The sequence below is a fragment of the Rattus norvegicus genome, chromosome 1 (genome assembly GCF_036323735.1).
Source record: "Rattus norvegicus strain BN/NHsdMcwi chromosome 1, GRCr8, whole genome shotgun sequence".
Lineage (NCBI taxonomy): Eukaryota > Metazoa > Chordata > Mammalia > Rodentia > Muridae > Rattus > Rattus norvegicus.
This window is the reverse complement of record NC_086019.1, coordinates 176,851,299-176,869,460: the sequence shown is the minus strand read 5'-3', so window position 1 is coordinate 176,869,460 and position 18,162 is coordinate 176,851,299. Positions and strand designations below refer to the sequence as shown.

At 43.1% G+C, this 18,162-nt stretch overlaps 2 protein-coding genes across 26 annotated transcripts in view; one reads left to right on the top strand and one right to left on the bottom strand.

The window, feature by feature from the left end:
* Btbd10 (BTB domain containing 10) overlaps positions 1-3,644 on the top strand; it is a 57,847-nt gene extending 54,203 nt beyond the window's left edge. For 7 of the 12 annotated variants that reach the window (XM_039113416.2, XM_017589192.2, XM_039113392.2 and 4 more), the window contains one exon: positions 2,543-3,626. In XM_039113416.2, coding sequence (XP_038969344.1) covers positions 2,543-2,853 — 311 coding nt within the window. In that variant the 3' untranslated portion in view covers positions 2,854-3,626. Of the gene's footprint in view, positions 1-2,542 lie in introns of all 12 variants that reach the window. The other 5 variants (NM_001014022.2, NM_001399402.1, NM_001399403.1 and 2 more) reach the window with 1 other exon arrangement.
* A 1,075-nt stretch (positions 3,645-4,719) lies between these two features.
* The window catches only part of Bmal1 (basic helix-loop-helix ARNT like 1), a 98,520-nt gene continuing 85,077 nt past the window's right edge, over positions 4,720-18,162 (bottom strand). For all 14 annotated transcript variants that reach the window (XM_006230029.5, XM_017589065.3, XM_017589068.3 and 11 more), the window contains 7 exon segments: positions 16,698-16,804; positions 14,889-15,039; positions 13,993-14,081; positions 12,317-12,425; positions 9,755-9,848; positions 5,906-6,008; positions 4,720-5,388 (listed from right to left, as the gene is read on the bottom strand). In XM_006230029.5, the coding sequence (XP_006230091.1) occupies positions 5,228-5,388; positions 5,906-6,008; positions 9,755-9,848; positions 12,317-12,425; positions 13,993-14,081; positions 14,889-15,039; positions 16,698-16,804 (814 nt within the window). In that variant the 3' untranslated portion in view covers positions 4,720-5,227.

The following is an 18,162-nucleotide window of genomic DNA, read 5'->3' as shown; positions in this document are numbered from 1 at the left end:
ATACCAGAGTTTAAGATTGAGAAACTAATTATATGAGCTTGTGAATTAATCTGCACTTTTTATTCTGAGCAGGAGTGGCGGGACAGTAAGAATTGAATTCGTCACAGAAACCAAAATTTTCTGTACAGTTTTGTCATTCTAAGCTTGCAAAAAATATCCTTAGCTTCTTTTTTGTTTAATAAATATTATTTAGGGTTGATAATGTAGCTTAGTGGAAGGGCACTTTCCTAGTATATATACCATAAGGCCCTGGCTTTAATCCTTAATACATTAATTATGATGATGTATTTAAAATTCTTCACCATGGAATCAGATCTTATCTTTTAATGTTACCATGGTTTTCTGACATATGCCCTCTACTCCACATCTCTGAATTTGCCAAACATGTTTTGTATGTTTCTGGATCTGCAGCTTATCTTATGCTAATCTCTTTTTCTGCCTGTGCTTCTCTCTGCCTTTTCCATATCCATTAAGAGCAAACACAAGAAAAGTCACTGGAATTCATTGTGAACATAGCATATGCTTCTTGAGTTTTGAGGGGTTTGTTGTTTTGACTTTATATCAGATGATGTTACCCGCATTAGAGCATAGACACCTTCAAGGTAGCTGGTACTTTAAGTTCTTTGATATAATTAAGCTATTAAACATTACTTGTTGAGTGAAGAGGCTAGAGACAGACTTTATTGTTAAAGGGAAAAATATTCTCGGACAGATATCTGGGTGCTGGAGAGATCGCTCAGCAGTTAAAAGCACTGGGTACAAGTTCCATTCCCAGCACCCATATCAGACAACTTTGATTGCGTGTAACTCCGTTTCCAGAGGATCTGACACTTGCATGCACGTGCACCAACAGACACTCTCTCTCTCTCTCTCTCTCTCTCTCTCTCTCTCTCTCTCTCTCTGTCTGTCTCATAGAGCAGAAAGAAAAAGATATATGACAAAGATTGTCACTGTTGTGTTCTGGTAGTTCATTCAGTGTATGCTCTATGTTGGGTCAGTGCCTACAGCATATTAGGCTTGGGAGATTGAGGTGCAGATGCTGGCTTCTGCTTAGGTGGGAGTCAGGCATAACACAAAGGTAATTACCGATTAGTGTTGCTGGTACTGTAATAACATGAGTGCTTTGGAGGATAAGCAGCAAATAATTAACTCTGTGTAGACTCCTAATATTTTGCCAAGGGTGGAAAAAATATTGGAATCCCAGAAGTTCCTGGGGGGATTCCAGTTCTAGAGCAATTGGGCAAAAAACACAAAAGCATATTCAGGAAGAACTGAAGTTTGTTGTAACCAGTCTATTTTAGTATGAGAGGAAATATAGAATAAAGGTAGTTGAGATTGAGTCAGTTAGGACCAGGTTTTAAAACATCTTGAGGCATACATATCCTTCTCCTTGAAGCATAAAAAAAATTATTAGCAGTTTTAAAGCAAGCATGCATTGTAATTCTGTTTGGGTAGAGATGATCTGTGTGAGAGATGGGAATATAGTCACATAGAAAACTGAGATTTCTAAAAAGGTCTAGGAAGGATCGAGAACAAGGGAGTCTAAAGAACCCTTCTCACCTCCTGCACCCTCTAATGGTTGAAGACTGGAGGTATAAGATAAAGAAGCCTTCTCTAGATCTTCAGAAAGCCTTTGGCTTTGTTTACCAAAACCCCTCCAGGCTCCCTCACACATAGACTACACACACCCTTAGACAGTACAAACTGATCATCTACTGTCTGAGGCCTTTCTGGTTCTCTGATACCGTTTGATGATACAGACCAAATCCAATTTGTTGCCTTTTTTTTTTTTTTAAAGCTTTATTGGAGTCATTTCTTTGTTCTCTGTGACTGATTTCACCAACTAAAGTTGGATAGGTTCAGTAGAAACCATATCATTTACAAGATGGAAATACATACTGTAGCCTGTTACAGAAAAGTTTACTTATCTCTAGTTTAGTTCTTACTGATAGAATGGAGGGAAAAGACTTGTATATAGTATTTTCCAAGAACTTTATGTGTTTGGAGAAATCTCTTTACTAATCAATAATTGAAAGTTTTCTGAAACTTTGGGTTGTTTTTATGAGTTATTACTTTTTAGTGACTATGATTCAAAAAAATGTTATAGATACAAGTTTAATTCACTGTTGAGATATTCAGAATAAAATGGTAGAAGAGATTAAAATATCGCCCTTACACTTGCTGAGCTAGCTGCGGAATTTAATAACCTGCTGGAGAGCAGATTATTCTTTGTTATTTAACAAAAATTCTAGAGCCATGTAAAGACAAGACTAAGCTTATGGAAACTGGAAGGCTAATAGAGCCAGAAATTGCAGGCCTTTAGGCTCAGTCACACCATGAGGAGAGCAGTGAGTGTTGCTAGTGCACAGATAAAGCTCAGATCCACTGCAGATTACACACCAGTGTGTGGAGACCTACCCTCCGCGGTCCCACTTTAAAAGTGTTTTGTGGGAGTTGAGTACTGAGTAGCTGAAAAGCTCTCAACAGCTGACTTGAATGAGAAGTTGTGTGTCCCTTTTTAAAATTCCTTTCTTTCCTCCAGGCTACCCTACCTACAAAGAAAAAGTAAAGAAAAGGCCAGGGGGCCGTCCAGAAGTCATTTACAACTATGTCCAAAGACCCTTCATTCGAATGTCCTGGGAGAAGGAGGAAGGAAAGAGCCGGCACGTAGACTTCCAGTGTGTAAAGAGCAAATCTATCACCAACCTGGCAGCAGCTGCTGCAGACATTCCCCAGGACCAGCTGGTAGTCATGCACCCCACTCCCCAGGTGGATGAGCTGGATAGCCTTCCCAGCCACCCTGCCTCAGGCAACAATGACCTCGATCCTGACGCACAGAATCCAATGCTGTGATGCTGATGTTCCTGAAACCATAGCATGCTACTCTCCACAGTGACGTCGTACTCCTCATTCTGCACTGCGAAGCCACTTTTCTTCATTGTGAGATGCACACGTTTAGGATACTGCAGTGTAGGCTTTTTTAAAGACCAAAGGTAGCTGAATGGTTTTTTAACGAGTACAACTTTAGCATCCTGGTTCCAGTTCTATAAATGTATTTGTTTACCAGTAGGTTTGTGAAATTGGTTCTTTGTATGGGGACAGTCCTTTTTCACACATCCAGAAGTGGGAATTTGGCAGCTGGGGTACTTTCAGTGTAGATTGACCCTCATGCCCCAGGTAAGATGCAGAATATTACAGAGTTGCACTTTATAGATGGTGGTTAAATGGAGCTGCTGAAGCCATTTTAGAGCTGTGATGCACAGCATAACGTAAGTGCTTCTACCAGAGTACTCCTCAGCACAGTATGTATAGTTGGCCCACAACAAGCAAAAACATATTTATCTTGGGTTTATTTAAACAATTAGGATGAACTTTGATGCTTATAGTGTTGGTTCACTCATCTCCAGAGCCCTGCAGTCCTTTTAGAGTGAGTCACATGCAGGGAGGGTGAACGTCAAGAGGTGGTTTACTGTCCAGTCTGCCTTATCCTTAATCCGTTCATATATTTATTTACTAATGCTTTTTTTCTTAAGAGTTATGGGATAGGAAAATGAACTGTTTGCTCTTCATTTACTAAATGATTGTAAACTCGAGTTTTTCATCAAAATAAAATTTCATTGTTTTAATGTTTCTGACCAACTTTATGAACACGTTGGCTAGATTCTATGTCATGTATGTTACATAAAACTAGAAATCAAATGATAGCTTTAAAAGCACTTTGGTATATTTGTAAGAGGCACTTAAATTTCCTATAAATTCAGGAAAGCACTATAAATTCAAAGCAGTTGATCAAAATTTTTAGGATATGAAAATGGAATGACACCTGTGTTTAGGAACCCTAACTTTCAGGGCTAGTTTCTAATTCTTAATTCAGTATTCTTTCCATCAATCTGTGCTACTCTATTCAGCAAACTGTTTAAATATTTGATGGTTTGCAACAAAGAATCATTAATATTTTTAGTGCTTCAGGTCTTAGATCACTTAACTTTGTGTAGCCATACAAATAGTCCAGGACTGTCCTCAGAGCCACAGAATTGCCTGCTTGGAGTGTTCAGCTGTGCCTGTGCAAAAGGTCATCCTAACTATGCTTTTTACTGTTTATATATAAAATCAGAAGACCCTCCTCACCTGAGTGTCTATTCCCACCTCCACTTATATACAACTGCCCTTAACTGGATTTGGCCTTGGGAAGAGTATATAAAGCTGGGGAAGATTAGGAAATGGGTTACAGCTCCATCTGGATGCCTATGGGAAACCCATTTTCTCAGCTGAGTAAAGGCTTTCTAGTGTGGCCTTTGTAGTAGGAGCACCCTGATAGGGAACCTCTCACCTATGTTCTATATCGAAGCCCAGTAAACCTATTAGTGTCCAGAGTGAACTTTAGTTTGTTGGAATCACATCTCAATTTGTCAATGGGACCATGGAAAGAGGGTAGATGTTGCTTATGTCGCAGCACCGTACAACTGCAGATCTAGAGAAGCCAGCTTGTAATCTTGAACTTGAAATCAAAGCATTGAAAATTAGAGTTAATGTCTTTGTTTTCATATAAATTAAGATGGCTACAATTTGGAAATGAACTATTTTTATAATATGTCTAAGCTGGTAGCATGGGAGAAGTTATTGTAAGAGCAGGAATGTGTTTAGACCATCATTGAAATGGATGAACCAGTCCTGTAGCATATGAAGATTTTCTCCCTAATTATCAAATGGGAACAGTAATTATAGAACAAGGGAAACATTTATTAAAAATATTTAACTGTCTAATACATTATACTTTAACCCATATTTATAGTAAAGGATTCTTACAAGGAAGAATAAACAGCTTTATGATACAATTAGTATAAGAAATATCCACATGGGGGACTTCTTTGTAGTGTAAAAACACCATACATCTGAAATGACCATTTTGCATATAAAAGCTACCAATGATGCTTCTGTGCACAATGATTAAAAAATTCAACACAACCAAAATCCAAAATATACAATTAATGCAAGCTATCCACAGCTAGCCCAAACTCAATGATGAGGAAACACTGGAGCAGGCTTAGTTCCACTTTGTCTGAAGTTACACATGGTAGATTGACTTGTCTCAATGGCTCTGAGATGGCTTTTATGGAGTCAGTACATAAAAGCTGTTCTCTCCCTATCCAGTAAGCTTCACAGACTGTAAAACTTCACCAGTAATGCACTTTGATACTGTAGCTGTTGCCAGAGCAAAATGTAGTGTCTACAGTGGCCATGGCAAGTCACTAAAGTCAACGGGACCACCCAGCCCCGCATCTGCTTCCAAGAGGCTCATGATGACAGCCATTGCTGCCTCGTCGTTACTGGGGCTGCTTGATCCTTGGTCGTTGTCTATCATGTCGATGCCTATGTGGGGGTTCTCACCTGTGGAGGGAAGAAAGGCTTGTCAGTAAAAATTACACACTTAGACTTGGAAAAACAACTTCTCGACACACTGGTAAGGAAGTTACATTTAACAAAAGTAAGGGGTTATTTGGGGGATTCTGTTGCCATAACTTTTCATTGTTACTGCCTTTCAGAAGAACATCTAAAATTAACACAAAGAAATCCTTAAAATTCAGTAATAATTTGAGTCAAGTCCATTTTAGTCCTTTGGCAACGAGTTAGTCAACAGTTGTTTGCAAAAGTGATGCCAACCAGAAAAGGAGAGGTGGGAAAGCAGACAGAGGAGGCTGCATGTGCTGGAAGTCACTGGGTGACTCAACACCCCTGAGTTGCATGGGCTTCCCTCTGAAAGACTGCACCATGCAGGAGAAAACCTGTCTGGATCGATGTAGAGGCATGTGGACCGCTGGGGTACGTAACCAGGCCTTAAGCCCACTCTGTAGCTAGTGTTTGGCAAACTCATCACTCACAGAGGTGAATGATGATGACAACTTACCAAGAATAGACGAACTATCAGAGTAGGGATAGCCTGGGGTCTCCTGAGCCTGCCCTGGTAGTAGGCCAGCGGAAGGAATGTCTGGAGTCCCTCCATTTAGAATCTGCAGATAAAAGAAAAAATGAAAAGTTTCCCACTCAAATAGTAATCCCACTATAATTACTATCAAGCAATGTTACTAAGAGGATGAAGTATTGAGTGAAGGGACTTAAAATGGGTTCAGTTTCCTATTTTTTCCTCCTATCAAACAAGGCCCTGTTTAAACAGTTGTGATGAGGGGGAACAGCCTGTCCCCTATAAACTACTTTCTCTACATGAAGCTAACAAAGGCTGGGTAAATCGGCTCTCTGTATCACACTGCCCCTGTACTTACTTAAAGCCAAGGCTTAAACATCAGTGAGCCCAGATTGCCCTGTAAGGGAGGGAGTGGCCCATGGCAACAGATAGCTGCTGAAGTAGTTGGGGTCAGTAACAATTTGTGAAGAGAAACAACTAAGACAAGAAAACACGAAGTAAATCTTTGATCATCAGGTGTACCAGAGGCACTAAGTAGCCTCTGGTTTTCTCTTCCTAAGATGTGATCTTTGCTATTGTTCCTCTGTAGGAGAAATCTGTCTTAAAACCCCACTCCCAACTCCCACCAGCAACACCCCAACCTGGACCGCCAAGCTTCCCTGCCCTGGGCTGAGGTATTTAGACAGGGTAAGGAAATAGTGGCTGCCGGGTTTCAGAAACCCAAGTTCCCAACCTTGCCAGCAGATGGCACTGCAACTTTACAGTTCAGTTGTGCAGGATGGGGGTCCCTGTACAATAGTAAAGATGATTAAATCACCCTCCCCCCCAATGTTTTAGGTAGGGTACGTTCATATAAATAACATGGTTTTTGAAATATAGATTATGTATTAACGAATAAATATTTTAGTGAAAAATCACCTGTTACAAGAAATTTTTAGAAGTGTGTTAATGTTTTATAACATTGCAAATGTTAAGAGAGTTCAGCTAGGTTCTCCCACCTGTTCCATTCAGTCTGTGTAAATGTAGTTTGAATGTTTGAAGAAAATTTTAGCCCCCAGCAGATAAGTGGTTATATGAAGTCTCGACTTTCACCAATTTTAACATTCTTTGATGGTGCCTCAGCAGTTAAGTATATGTCTCATAAATGTTTATTATGGTGTGGAATCCTGTTGAGTGCCTGTTATGTGAAAAATCCATGGGTATATCTTGGCATTCAGAAAAGTTATCCCTTTGGTGATTTTGAAATAGTCTACACTGATCACTTAAAGGATATTAGTTCACTTGGAATGGCTTGATCTTGGGTGATTTTGAAATAATCCTGTATTGACCATTTATAGCAGCCTTTCTCAACCTTGGGTACCACCCCTTGGGGGTCAAATGACCCTTTCATAGGTTGCATAGTAAATATTTACAACCTGTAACAGCAAAACTACAGTTATGACATAGTAACAAAAATAGCTTGATGGTTGAGGGTCACCACAACATAAGGGTCGCAGCATTAGGAAGGTTGAAACCGCTGACTTAGAAGCAGACCTTTCAAGTTAACGTGAAGCTATCGTCACCTGCCATTGTATAGAATTGAGAAAATGATTGAGCTCCATGCAGCAGGTACAAGCTTTCTAAAATTCCCAGTCTTGACTGAAAGCTCAAATTTTATCACTGCCACTTTTTCCTTGAAGTGGCAAATATACGGAAAGGAGCAACAGTTTTAGCTTGTGATAGAACCACACAAGTATGCTTCTTGAAGCAACTGCCATGGTAGGTATGCAGTAAAGCTCCATTGTTTTTCATTTTAAGTCTTTGCATTTCAATTTTTATGAGTGTTTTGCTTGTATATAAATATATGTTAAATATATTGTGTACAGTGCCTATGGAGGCCAAAAGAGGGTGTCAGATCCCCTGGAACTGGAATCCCAGACTTGTGAGCAGCCATGTGGGCGTTAGAAATGGGACCTGGGTCCTCTGTAAGTAAGAGCAGCTAGTGCTCTTAACAGCGGAGCCATCTCTCCAGGCCTTAGTCATCTCGAATGTTTCATAAAGACACTGCTAAGCTGGCTTACATCTTACTGTGTGTGGTAGGGAAGAATACAATGATATTTAAGAGTTTGGTGACATGGGTTTTTATGCTTCTCAGTGCAAACAAACAGACTGAAAACAATGGGTAATTTTAACATTGTTATGAAAATAGCTTTGACTGGGCAAATCCTTGAGAGGGTATGGAGATTCTCTCAAAAGGTGACGTCTGTAAGATTCTGCTTAACTGAACTTGGCTTGATGAGCCTGCATGTCCTAAGTCCCCCAGGGATCCATGGAGGCTTCCAGTCTCCCCTTTTCAGCTTGATCTGCAGGAAACAACTTCCGGCTAAACAACAAGGCAAATTGACTGAAGGTCCGTCCACCTTTGCCCTGCTTTGCTGAGCTATTTAATGCTGCAGTTATTTTTAACTCAATCATGCTTTCTCTTGAGTCCTGTTGCCAGGAACTTTTACAAAATAGATTCCATTTTTATTACAGACCCATTTTTAAAAGCCAGTGAAAAAGGAAAATTTTTTTCATAAACACCTCAAAAACACTTCAAGCTATATGATACAGGGTGTGGTAGTTGCTGTTCATCAGAAGACCTGGATTGTTAAAATTCAGGAGAGCTTGGATTTTGCATATATACATATAAATGAAAATTGTCCTGGGGATAAGCATAGAACATACCAAAAGCCAGCTGCCTGAAAGGCGAATTAAGGAGGTGGGATTGCAGGTCACATTACTCTACTGATGCTATTTTCTTAATCATTCCCAAGAGCCAGGCAGTTCCACATTCATTGTCGTACAATAGAACTTCAGGGACAGACCACTGCTATCCTCCCCATGTCAGCTCCATCATAAGGAGCTTGGAAGGTGTGAGCAATGGCATAACTAGCACACAGCGAAGCCAGGCTTCACACTTGCCATGACAGTGCTCTTGCCCACAATGGGAGGGCTTTTCAATTCCCTGGAGGGATCAAAACCCTTTTTAAACAAGTGTCAAGCAGAATCAGTTGCCCTTCCTCCTCTCCTCTCAGCCGCCCCCTCACTCACCCACCCTGACAGCGCCAGACCTGGTTAACCTGGGCCTGTAAGGAGCCCAGTTCAGAAAAGCCCTGCTTCGCTTCTGGTATTTGTCTCTTGAGAGAATCACACCTGATTTCATTCCTGGTTGTCTCTGTTTGTGTCCAGGGCATAGGGGAAGGAAGATTTCATGTGCAAAGTCCTTTGTGTGGTCCTGATCCTGGGGGCTATTTTAATAGATTTTTAACTTACAATTAGTATAATTTACATAGGTTTGTAAATTCTCTAGTAAAGAGGAAAATAGGTGTTTTCCAAACCTCTATAAATCTCTATGGTGTCATCTTCTAGGTAGCTCTTTGTGAGAGTTGGTGACTGGTTAAGTACTTGAGGCTGTATCACATCAGAGGGACACATTTTGGTGACAGTTCTCCAAGTGTTTAGCTACAAAGCCTGGCTTGACTTGGCATGTGGCTAATGCTTTGCTTTTACTAATTGGTATCCATTCACTTGAAATTCCTGACAGTAAGGTCCTTCCTAATCTTTCCCTCACAGGAAGTCTGAACTGTGTCCTCAATGAGTGACAGTCCCCCTTTCCTCAGAATGTTCTTCCTGCTTTCCCAAACGTACCTGGAGTACACCCCCTGAGCAAGTCAGTAAGCCTCCCTAAGTGCCAGCTACATACAAGTATGCTCATTTCAAGGAGGAAAGAACGTCTTGACTTATACCAGAAATCACAGCAGTTCTATAGTCCAGCCTCTAGTGTTTTCAGGATGTCTAACCCATCACGCTTACCTTCTTGCCTCCTGGAGAGGAAGCATCAGGGGGAGGCGTACTTGTGATGTTCAGTGGGCTGGAGCCACAGCTGGAAGGTGATGACCCTCTTATCCTGTTAGAGAAGAGTTGGTTACACTAGTTACAAGGCCTTGACGGGTGGTGGGGCTGGAGAGATGCTAAGGAGTGAGGATAGGGAGAATAAGGAGCTAAGGTAGGGACGGGCAAATGTTCTGTAGGGCCAAATAACTTGGTTCTGTAAGCCATAAGGGCTCAGTCACAGCAGTCACACATAATACATAAGTTCAGCTGTGTTCCAATAAAGCCTTATTTCCAAAGCTGGATTGTTCTGCATGTATCTGATCTGGAAGGTAGACTCCAAAAGGAGTAACTGTCAAAGCCTTTGTTTGGATTAGAGTGTGGCTAATTAATATTAAATGGCCAGCTTTATTTCTTCATAGAATACAGGTGAGCTGGGGACCTCAGAAGTTTAGCCACCATCTTTGCTACCATGAATTGGAGGTGAGAGCAAGTATGTCCTCTTCCCAGCAAACATTTACAAATGAGTGTCCCTGGGAATGGACAGTGTAGCTCAGGCACACCTAAAAAGGAAACTTATAGTCAGTAAACAGTAGCAGCCTTCTCGGGGAGTGAGTGATTAAAGATGGATCTGGGACTTCTTCATTCTATCCCACTACAGCAGATTAGGAGACTCAGAACTGTAACTCTTCCCACACCCATGATTCGTCGACCCTAGGGAGAGAAGCTGTGGCTTGGAGCAAGAGTTTGTGTTCATTGTGCTTTCAAGAGTCCTTGCTTGCATCCAAGCTGGAGCCTGAGTGTGGAGTATGGAGGCAGCTCTGTTACCACCAGGCAGGCTTTCAGCCACTCCAGGATGAATACAACCTGTTTCCAGCCACTGTGCCTCAGTCTCTACATCTAAGAATTGGCTCCTGGCCTGCACTGACTGTTTGTGAGAAAAGTTTTCTGTCTCCCAGACTAGAAACTCCTCAAAGTCAGGTACACCAGACATGCAGATGGCAAGAAACCCTGAAACTGCTAAGTTTCAGCCAACACTGTCTCCTCAGGATGGAGGCCTGTGAAGCCACCTTTCCCAGGCTCCCCATCCTGGAATGGCCTTTTCCCCATTCCTCATTACCTTTAGCACTGGTTCTAGACGCTGGTTTCTCTACAGGACAGAGCTGGGTTAGGAAGCACACCCACCTTTATCTATTTCTATTCTCATGAGCTTCCACAAAGCATAGCACAGCAGTTTGGATACCTGCTCAGTATCCTACAATGAGGAATCTTGAAAAATCCTTATAGTCCAAACTTCTTGGGATTATGCATTAGGAGTCTTTAACCCTCTCCCCTTAAAGCTCTGTGCTTGCTTCCTATAGGAAGTCTGGCCGGTAGATTCCCTGAGCATCATTCACATGCTCAGACTGAGCAGTCCTGACTTCTTAGCACCTACCTTTACTGTAAACCTTAGCTGAGACCAACTTCAAAACCCTGGCTCGCCCTGATCTGTGAATTCCTAGTATCACAAAGAAAATATACTTCTAAAGGATTTTACGATCATTCTGATAAAGGGCTCTGATGTCATGTTCCAATGGTTTTGCATAGAAACGAGTGGCTGGTCTGAAGATGATCATACTATCTCCCCATCTCCCTCCAGAGGTGGAGTCAAGCAGTCAAACCCACCTCTGTGGATTGGAGGAGAATTTACCCGAATGGGACTGAAAGCCCCTCTGGCTGACCAGAGAATAGACTAAGTCAGTGGCTGCAGAGAATATTGGTCTTTCTGAGTCCTACACCTCTTTCCTTACCATTATGTTCCATTAAAGTTATATTTTTAAGTATCTGGTTACCACCTTCTTGATTTTCCAAATCCAGGTGGTATGACTCACAATGACTATGATTAAGGACAGTTTCTGAGTGTTTATTAAATGTTATGTTGTTTTTTCCTTCACAATGCCAACGAGTCCTTAGGAAAGTCAAACTACTTCCCTTCTGTGGCTTAAGTCAGCACACCAAAGATTAGATGTCGCTCCTAAACACAGTCAGGTGAATGCAGGCCCAGGACTGAACCCCAGTAAGCACTGCCAAGCTCTGCTTTCATGTGGAAAGGACACACCCCTCCCAAGAAACTGCCTCTGTTAACAGTTGAGCTGCTTGGCCTCTATTACTAACTCTACATAGCCTGAAGAAGTTTTTTGTTAAGGCTCAAATCATTGGCTGCTCACAGATTACTACAGGCCTGTAATGTTCCTGGACATCCATCCTCACTAGGAAGCTCCTTGGGATATATTCAAAGTCTCATGAACTGGGCTTTCCCAAGAGTGTCCTTAAGCGCTGGCCTATTTGGTCTAGCATCTTTATTTAAGGCATGGTTTATATTTTTCACTGGGCCAGAGGAACAGAACAGTCCTGGAACAGAATAGTCCTGTGTGGTAAAAGCAGCAACCTCTACCCAACTGTGATGACCCAAAGTGCCTCTTCCACATGCTGAAGCATCTGAGAGGGGGAGTGTGGAGTGCTAAGCCCCAACTGGGTGGAGAGGCAGCCCCAGGGATTACTTGCCTGTGGATTTCCATGATTTCCTCGGCAATCATTCGACCTATTTTTCCTGCTCCAGCTCTGGTTCCCCCTGGAATGCCTGGAACAGTGGGATGAGTCCTCTTTGGGCCACCTACAAGAAAGGAATCAGAGTAGAAAAGGAGAAAAGGGAGCAAGAAATGCTATCAAGTGTTAGATGAAAACCTCCTGACCCACTTGAAGTAGAACATCAAGGTTCTACATTGTCAGAAAAAGTTCTAGCAGGGGAAGGCTTGAGGTTCTATTTAGCATCCAAGGGCAAAGTTTTGACACGAACCAGTTAATTTCCTTCCTGTGCCAGGGCTAGAGACAAGACAGCAAAGCGTGAGCTCAGCAGGTAAAGTATGAGTATGGGATGCCCAACTCATCCAAGTAGGTGTGGCTTCTTGGAGGAGGAGGCTTCCTGAGCTGAGTCTTCTTAAAAGATGGGTCTGAATTAGCTTGATTGATAGGTGGCAAAGACAGGAAAGCACCCTAGGCACAGGACCACTGTGCAAGAGGACTTGGGCAGGACAGAGAAGTCTACCGCAGGGTGGTCATGGAATATGATTAGGGCGTGATCGAGCTTGGAACTGGCAAAGACACAGCCGTCAGATCATGCAGTACTGGTGACATCAAACAGGATCCACAAGGACTTAGCACAAGGACCAAGGGACTTAGCACAAAAAATGTACTGGTTGCAAGGTGGGCCACTAAAAGTCCACCACACAGAGCACAAGCTGCAGCTACATTTCACTTAAATCACAGGGATGCAGCCTGAAATGTGCATGAAAAATGAGTTTGTCATGTCGATCAAACCTAGACATAATAGCCTACAGGGTATAAATTGTAGGCTATAGGGTGTGGCCTGTAGGTCTAGGCTACCAACCTAGATTACTGTGCTATAGATGACCACAAAGGTGGCATTTGTGGCTCTAAACAAGGTAATGTGTTACTCTAGACATCACAATGATTATGGCATCAGAAGGAAAAATGATATTTGTCACTTATATGGTCCACTGCTAACCAGACTGTTGTTATGCTGTGTGTTGTGTGGAGTAGAGCATGGAACTGAGAGAGTGAGATTGAAATTAGGGGCTAATGCAGAGGCAATGGGTGAGCGTAAGAGACAAAAAGGACAGAATGATGTATTTAGCTGCACAGAGAGGAATGGGAGGAACCAATAATTCTGGCTTCTACAACTGGATGAAGGCAGTACAGAAGATAAGCTCGAATATTCTTGGGAAAGCAGAGAGTGGGTGTGGGAGTCATAAGTAGAAGGGGTCGGCTGAAGCCATGCAAGCAACAGTAGTCCAGGAAGGACAGGTACAGAAGAATCAGTGCTGAGCCACAGGGAAGGAGCTCACTGGATATAGAATATTCTCAATACAAATAGTCACCTGTCTCCTAAACACGGGAGCCAGTGAGTCACCGAAGATCAAATCACAGCCTGTGGTCAACAAGGAGTCAAAAGGGAGAGAGTGCAGAGCCCCAGCAAGAGCCACATGCATTCCCAATATCCCAGGAGCATGACAGTGCTGTTCTGACTGGGACTCAGCACATCATGTCAAGGTCTGCTCCACAGAACGTGACAACAGGATACCCTGAACACTACGGGAGAGTAGCTAGTCATAAGCAGCTTCTTGTAGGCAAGCCCCGATGCCCAAGCAGGACATAGTTACCTTCTCCAGAGGGCAGCATGCTGTCCATGCTGTGGGGGGATGCTGTGAGCTGTGGGAAGGTTGGGTCCCCGCCTTCCAGGACATTGGCTCTGTGAATATCCCAGCAAGAAGGAAATATGAGTCAGGCTTGCTCAGAACCATGTACCTTTCACCTTGGCCAAGGAGTCCGGTGTCCACTCAGGACCTGGACAGGCCAGAAAAGGAAGTGTGTGTCTGAGTGTCTGAACAGGTCTCCTCAGTGTTCTCTAACATGATGGACAGCATCCTGGCTTTGGACTCAATGCTTGCCTGGGCCTCCCTAATTTCTATACAACACAATTTAGTAGACATGACTGTAGCAGTACCCCTCCCTGCCCACAGGGCTATAGCACTTTTTCTCCTACCTGCCAACAGCTCCAGGCCCCTGCCTGCTTCTAACAATAGGTGCGTGAAGGCGGTAAAAAGGACCTTGTGAAAGAAGGCTCTTCCCTCCCACCCTGGTCACTGAGCAGGTGGCAGAAGCCTTTGAGAAAGTATTCCTGCCAAGACTTAGGGTACTAGCCGGATAGCCATGGAGACCAGTCCATCCTCAACCAAGACCAGAAAGAGCTAGTATCTATGCAACTAAGTCTTTCACCCTCTCCACCAGCATAAGCCGATGCCCATATTGGGGTTAGGGTTAGGGTTTCAAGAACCGACTGTTTCCTGGAGTAAGTCTCACTAGTACAGATCATGTAGGAGGACAGCCAATGCCAGTCCTTGGTTAACAACACTTCCTGTCTTCCTCCCATCAGTAGACACTAGTAAGGTGACATTAAAATGTGGGTGCTGCCTATTACCCTTATCCTTTGTATGCCCAGGTAAGGATCCCAAAGCACCCCCCTTTGAAGCAAGGATATAGCTCAGAAGATACTCACAAAACAACAGTGTTGGTTGAGACAATGTATTCTACTTCCTTGGTCCACGGGTTCATGAAACTGAACCATCGACTTCGTAGTGTGATAAAGGAACCATCTTTGATCTTAAACTTATAGCAATTAGTCGTGATCTTTTCTCTTGTCTGTAAAACTGAGAATGCAGAAAAAGACACAACTATTGTCCTTTCCTCAAACCAGTGACTATGTTAAACAGGTCACCTGACCCCAGATCCTAGCCATGCTCACCTCCCGCGCCATCACACTTAGAAAGTCAAGGAGCATGTGATTGCACAGACAGGTGGCTTCCAAGGGTCTAATCATAGCCTTTTGGTGCATTTATCAACCTGTCACACCTTTCCAGAGTCTATGAAAATGAAGCTTTCAGGAACACTGGAGTCAGCTGTGACATGAGCACCAGCCATGTTCCTTCCCTATTACAAAGCCCAAGGACAGACTAGTACTTGGCCAGTTTAGGAAATCTGAGTCAACAGAGGCCTGTTCAAATCTCATCCTTTGAGAAACAAGCATCATGAGTACTTTTCAAGTCCCAATTATTAGAGACAAAAGAGGCAGAGTATGACTCCTGCCCTCTGGAGGGATGTGACTGAGGCTACTTGAACACACTATCCAAGAGCAGGAAAGAACTGCATAAAGGCTAAGGGATGACAGGGACCAGCAGGCAGGCACAGGTGACAGGGTCACAGACAGAACAAATCTGGGAAGTGAAACCAAGGAACTGGGTCTGGGCCAGGAGATTTGAGGTGGGACATTTTGGATCTTGTACCTATCAGTAGTGTTTGGGTGTGAGTCTAAATATTGGTACATTAAGCAGGGATATGATATTATCAGGCCTGATCTTTTTTAACAATAATGAAATAACTACAAATGGTGAACCCAGGGTAAGAAAAGAAGCAGGAGACTTACAGGCACAAGTGCCTGAACCAGAGTCAAGGCAGCGGTGGCGGGGTGGGGGTGTGTGAAAATGGGGACTCTTCATAAATAAAACCTGCAGCAACTGAATAAGTTCTGGTAAAAAACAGTGAAGGGAGGGGCTGCATATGTGGCCATTATATCTGTGATGGTCAACTTCGTCACCCTGACACAACCAAGAATCGCTTGGTAAAAGAATCTCAATGAGGGGTATATTGAGCTGGCCTACAGGCACATCTATATGGTATTGTCTTAATAACGTTAACTTATATGAAAGACATAGCCCACTGTGGGGAGCACCATTCCCTAGGTGGGACCATGAACTGTGTAAGAGTGGAGAATTTTAGGTGAGCACAGCAAACTAACAGTGAGCACGTATGTATTCACTTTCTCTTTGCGCTAGACTGTGGGTATGATGTGACCAGTTGTCACTCCTACCACTGTGACTTCCCTCTAGGACTGTAACCTGAAATCGTGAGCAGAAATAAAGTTGCTTTTTGTCAGGGTATTTTGTCGCAGTGATAGAAATAAAACCTAGACTCCATGAGTCAAGGAAAATACAGGAGGCAGTGCAGCCAGGTATGGAAAGAAAATCAGAGCAGTCCAGGACATAAGAATTCTGTTCAGGCTCAGAGTAAATCCTAACCAAGAGACAGCTCTACAAGCAATCATGGCCTCTATAGAGAAACCCCTCATGCAGTGAGTAGGGGCTGAGCATCTGTAAGGGACAAATGGTTCCTGGATAGTCTTTTCTTCTCTCACATGTTTTAGCCTGAAGAGTTCTGGGATGGCTGAGTCCCACACAATAGGGGCAATTTTCTCTGGAAGAACAATTAGACACACTTTATAACATCAGACTCTTCCTATGGCTCAGCTTACCTTGCCTGTGACATTCCGCAAGGTGTCCTATATCATCTTGATGAAAATACTCATAACACGATGTACCTAGAAGTTCCTGTGGTAGATATGCCAAAATAGCCGTCGCCCTGAGAGAGAACAAGTGCCTTTAGATAAGAAAAGGCCATTCCTAGGAAGAATGATGACTTGTGGGTGAGCAGCCTCCTTCTCCCTACCACAGACTCCAGGAGATCAAGGTCAAAAGAGGCAAGAAAGCTAGGTACTTCTCACTGGACTAACTATGTGGGTGACCACACCATGTAGTTTTCCAGACTTGAATTAGAATTATAAAAACAAAGCAAAACAAAGCAAGGACAACATAAAGGGCTTCGCTCAGAAATCAAATTTCAGGAGGTCTTTAAATGACAACCATATTATTCAGGTAAAGGTAAGATAGCCAGGGCAGGGCTACTCCTTTTTTCACTGCTTGCTTATATCAGGACAGCTAACACCTCGAGGCTTCTGTAGGTGAGACCACAAAAGCCTTAACAAGTAAGTGCCTACTCAGGCTGGCATTCTGTGGCTGTCGCTAGTAGCTAGTTATTAGTCTGTGGATATTTCTAAGAGACAGCTGCAGCAGTGAATTCGGGACATTTGGTTCACAGTCAAGCTCTAACACCAATTAGCTATGGGTCGAGCAGGCGGTGATTCGTAGGCTAGACCTCAAGTCCTCACCTATAAGATGGGGAGTCTGGGCAAGAAACAGTTCAGCCCAATAGCTTTCTGTAGCGGCACAGTCTGTGAGCTGGTAACCACATGGAGTGATTCGTGTGTGGCTACTAGTGCCCTGGGAAACCCAAGCTTTTATTTTAATTAATTATATCCAAATTTAAATACACAGACAAGTCCAACATGACCAACTTTACTGAAAGCTCAGGTCTAGATAGCTGTTTCCATGTCTTACATTCTATTCATCGACAGGACCCTGGAACATTTCATAGCTGTAGACCATATTTCTGTTTCCTTTCCTGAGTTTCATATCACCCACTTAACTATCACTATGTATCAATGAATACTCAGAAAAATCTCTATATTTACCACGATACCCTAATGAGTCTGGTTTTAGGCAGAGGCCATGCTCCCTGCCCTCGCTTTATGCAGAAATGTGCAGTCGGAGGCAGGGTAGGTGAGGCCTGCAGTCAAGTGTCTCAATTTTTAGAAGAGATTATCATTATTCATTTCATTATTTAAGGCAAGGCCGTATGTAAGCCAACACTGCCCTGAGTGCTCTATATAGGTGAGAATGACCTTGGACTTCCGTCCTTCTGCTTCTACCGCCCCGGTGCTGGGCTTCAAGGCATGAACTACCACATCGGCTACATGTGATGCTGAGAACGGAATCCCAGCTTCATGCATACTGGGTAGGCATTCTCCCAACCGAGCTACACGCCCAGTAAGCAGAATATTCTCTTAGAAAAGCCAGCTGAGCACCTCATCTTCTCAGCTT